Source organism: Nannospalax galili, unplaced genomic scaffold (genome assembly GCF_000622305.1).
Source record: "Nannospalax galili isolate Female #2095 unplaced genomic scaffold, S.galili_v1.0 scaffold15543, whole genome shotgun sequence".
Taxonomy (NCBI): domain Eukaryota; kingdom Metazoa; phylum Chordata; class Mammalia; order Rodentia; family Spalacidae; genus Nannospalax; species Nannospalax galili.
This window is the reverse complement of record NW_008349664.1, coordinates 9,120-13,694: the sequence shown is the minus strand read 5'-3', so window position 1 is coordinate 13,694 and position 4,575 is coordinate 9,120. Positions and strand designations below refer to the sequence as shown.

General features: G+C 39.5%; 1 protein-coding gene across 1 annotated transcript in view; it reads left to right on the top strand.

Annotated features, from left to right (window-relative positions):
* Positions 1 to 4,575, top strand: part of Npl (N-acetylneuraminate pyruvate lyase) — a gene marked incomplete at its 5' end in the record, with an annotated part of 13,553 nt that overhangs the window by 1,754 nt on the left and 7,224 nt on the right. The window contains 1 exon segment of the mRNA XM_008847045.3: positions 4,491 to 4,530. Coding sequence (XP_008845267.1) covers positions 4,491 to 4,530 — 40 coding nt within the window.

Sequence of the window (4,575 nt, the reverse complement as noted above, 5' to 3'; positions counted from 1 at the left end):
TGGTTCCTGAGATGTACCAGTTGAAGGTAAAATTCTAGATCACAGAGATACTGGAAGTTAGGGTATCTTTTTAAAAATATTTTGTTTAGGGGTTGGAGAGATGGCTTAGTGGTCAAGAGCACTGACTGCTCTTGTTAATTTTTTTTTAAGTATTTTATTTATTTTTTTATTTTATGTGTATGAGTGTATTGTCTACATATGTGTAAATGCACCCGTGTCATGCAATGCCCTCTGAGGTTAGGAGAGGACGTTGGGTCCCCTGGAACTAGAATTATGGACAGTTGTTAGCTGCCATGTGGGTGCTAGGAATCAAACCTGGGTCCTCTGTAAGTGCAGTCAGTGCTCTTAACTGATGAGCCATCTCTCTAGTCTCAAAGTTAGGATATCTTCATTGTAAACAAAAGTTATTCTATTGTTTGTTGCATTTACTTATTTATTTATTTATTTATTGTGTGTGTGTGTGTGTGTGTGTGTGTGTGTGTGTGTGTGTACGTACTCTTGAACTGTGGAAGTCTGAAAACAACTTGGGGAGTTGGTTTTCTCCTTCCAGTATGTGGGATCCAGGAATTGAGCTCAGATCCTCAAGACTTGGCAGCAAGGGCCCTTACCTACAGAGCCATCTTGCCCACTCAAAAGTTAATCATTTTGTCGGTGAGAGTGTCAGAAAATATATGGGAGGAGAAGTAGTGCCGTACCCACATTAAACCTTTCCCCTACTTCAGCCATCTTTTCCCACTTGCTGCGAGGCTCTAAACTGAGGCCTCTGCTGTGCTCCATTGACCAACTTGCTCCAATTTAAAGATCAGCTTTGGTTTGCTCATATGACAGAACCTGAGCTGGAATATAATAATTTATGCCATATACATACTTATTTTATTTATGTGTATGTGCACATGAATTCAGGTGCCCTCAGAAGCCAGAAAAGGGCATCAGATCTGCTGGAGCTGGAGTTATAGGCACTTGTAAGCCACCCCACCATGTGTCCTGGGAACTGAATTCAGGTCCTGTGCAACCTATGAACCATCTTGCTAGCCCTGCATAATTTCAGTAAAGCTAGTAACCACCCACCAGGAGCTTTCACTCAAGTGGTAAAGTAGATGAGTCAAAAGCTAGGGCTGCCTGGTATGTTAATGTGGTGGCAAGAGACTCAGGAATTCCAGATCGGCCTTTTCTGCCTACATGAAATACACACGCCTTTAAACCCTAGCACTCTGGAGGCAGAGGCAGGCAGATCTCTATGAGATCAAGGTCAGGGAGTTCCAGGCCGACTGAGACTACAGGGGGGCTACAGGGAGACTGTCTCAAAAGTAAATAAATACTGACAAAACTACTGCCAAGCTTCAACAATGCTGTGAAATTTATTCCTGTTGATGAATGTGAGTTTAGAATTCACTCCCTTTCCAAATTCTCCAACCTATACAAAGTTTTTCAGTGTAATCATGTTACTTTTTAAATTTTATTTATATTTTTAATTTTTTTATTTATTTTTATTTTATATGTATGACTGTATTACCTGCATGTGTATAAGTGTACCCGTGTCATGCATATCCTTGGAGGACAGAAGAGGGTGCCAGATCCCCTGAAATAGAGTTATAGAAGATTGTTAGCTGCCATGTGGGTGCTGGGATTTGAATTCTGGTCTTCTGCAAGAACAGCCAGTGCTCTTAATTGCTGAACCATCTCTCCAGCCCCTCATGTTACTGTTTTTTTGTTTGTTTGTTTTGGTCTTTTTGAGACAGGGTCTCCCTCTAGCCCCAGTTGTCCTGGAACTCACTATGTGGACCAGGCTGGCCTTGAATTTACAGAGATCCGCCCCTGCCGAGTGCTGGGATTAAAGGCATGTGCCACCACACCCAGCCTATTTACCTTTACATCATTTAACCTCTAGCTTATAAATTAATTCCAGTGAACTCTTCATTCATTTAAAAATATTTATTAACCATCAAAAAAATGAACAAACCATGGGTTTGAATGCTGAGTTGACACTCTACTTTCTCAATTTAGTTCAGTCTTCATCTTGGGCATCATTTCAGCGCACAAGGAGGAGAGGAGACTATTCTGTTAATTATTTTTTTGCAAATACTCCCACAAATAATTCAGTCAATCACAATGAAATGACAGTTGCATATATTGTACACCAGTCTAAAGGTAATGCTAATACATTTTTAAGTTAAAAAAATAAATAAATGGGAGCTGGGAAGATAGCTCAGTGGTTAAGAGCACTGGCTGCTCTTGCAGAGGACCGAGATTCAGTTCCCAGCACCCACATGACAGCTAATAACCACTCCAGTTTCAGGAGATCCCATGCCTTCTGGCCTCTGTGGGCATTTCATGCATGTGGTTTACTTACATACATACACACAAAACACTCATATACATAAAATAAAATAAATTAAATTTTTCTAAATAAAAAAATAAAATTTTATTCTATGTTGAATTTTATTTCCATCTAGTATACAATTGACTAAAATCATAATATTACATGTTTTTGATAAATATTCTTCAACATGAAAGTAAATGTTAATGAAAATACATCCCTTGATGGGGCTGGAGAGATGACTCAGTGCTTAAGAGCACTGGCTGCTCTTGTAGAGGACTTGGATTTGATTCCCAGCACCCACATGGCAGCTAACAACTGTCTTATTGACACCCTCTTCTGACCTCCACAGGCATTGCATGCACATGGTATACTTAAATACATTGAGGCAATACACTCATACACATGAAATAAAAATAATAAATAATAACATGAACAAAAAAAAGAAAATACATCCCTTGGGCTGGAGAGATGGCTTAGCAGTGAAGAGCACTGGCTGCTCTTGCAGAAGACCACAACAGAAATACATCCCTTACTGAAATAATTGTGGTTCTTTTTTTTTTTTTATCAGTTTGTTCATGAATATTGGATGTTACTTAAAGTCATGATGTGGCTGGGTATGGTAGCACATGCTTGTAATCCCAACATTCAGAAGGCTTAGGTGGAAAATAGAGAATGTAAGGCCATCCTGGGCTACACAGTGATTTCAGAGCCAACATGGACTATCAAGACCAGACTGGTCTACCTATCAAGTTCCAGGTCAGCCATGTCTATTTAGTGAGTGCCAGGATTTGTTAAGGTTCACATCAGTACTACATCTGTGTTTGTGTTTATGTTGGTTTTGGTTTTGGTTCTTCAAGACAAGGTCCCCCAGCTGGCCTGTAACTCAAGACCAAACTGGTGCCTCAGTCTCATAGAGATCTACCTGCCTCTGCCTTCCAAGTGCTGAGATTACATGTGCCACCATACCCAGTCAGTATCTGTGTTTTGTTTAGAGAAGTGTTGTGAAACTCTGTTCATATAAATTAGTAGATGATGGACCAGTGAGATGGGTCAGTGGGTGAAAGATCTTTTCTCACAAGCCTGATGACCAGAATTCAATCTTCAAACCTGAATTCGCCTTGGTCTAAGAAAAGGGCAGAATGGCAAAAGTTCTCTGCCTCCACACAAGCATGGCACCTACCCCAGACTACATGCATGCACTTACAAACACACACACACACACACATATTTTTTTTAATTTTTGATAGATAAGATTGGAAGTTTGTTAGAGCAATGTCACTCAGATCTTCAAACATTTTTGAGACATATGCCAAAATCATAGACTACTTGATGTATAATGATTTTCAGCTGACAACCTGAAGAACAATGTTGAAGGCAAAAAACATTTAAAGCTCTGGTTTTCAAGAGGCTTATTATCCATTAATTGGAGGAATTCTTTTTAATTGATTTTCTGATTCTGTTTTGTTTTCTTTTTTAGACAAGGATCTCACTATTTAGCCCTAGACTGACCTAGAAATCACTATGTAGTCCAGGCTATTCTCAAACTAGATTCTCTTGCCTCAGTCTTCTAAGTACTAGGATAACAAGTATGGACAACCATGCCTGGGTTTACATTTGCATACAAATTACATGTTTTCTCTTGTTTTAAGCACTTCTGAAAGTTGAGGATTGAGAAGTTAATTCTCTTGGATTTCTGGTATGGTCTGAGACAGTCTACCATGTAACCCTGGTTGGTCTAATACTTATTATGTAGTCCAGGCTGGCCTCAATCTTATGGTAGTCTTCCTCCCTCTGCCTGCTGGGTGCTAGGATTATAGGAATGAGTAATTATCATAAATTTTAGTCTTGACCAAGTGTCACTTTAGTTGCTTCAGATGTATGTGAACCCCAGTTTGAAAACCGCTGCACTAGCTGCCTGGTTTACAGACTTGTACGGTTCTGTTGTTGGAGCTTCTCTGTGTGGGTCCATTTTGCCTGTGTGCTTGAAAGAGCCCACCTTGTCCTGAGTGTATCTTCCCAACCTTGCTGGCTTCTTTCTTCTACTTTGATAGACATGCAGAAAAGTAAGGTGGTTGGACCTTTTAGAGTTTTCATAATTTGACTTCCGAGCTATGTAAATTGTTTTCACAATTCAATAATATTGATCACAAATTTCTTTGTTCCTTTCTAGTTTTGTATCCAGAGATTTATCAACTATGTAGTCAAACTAGGTAAGTACCATATCTGTTTTCTGCTTTGCTGCTAAGTATAAAAGA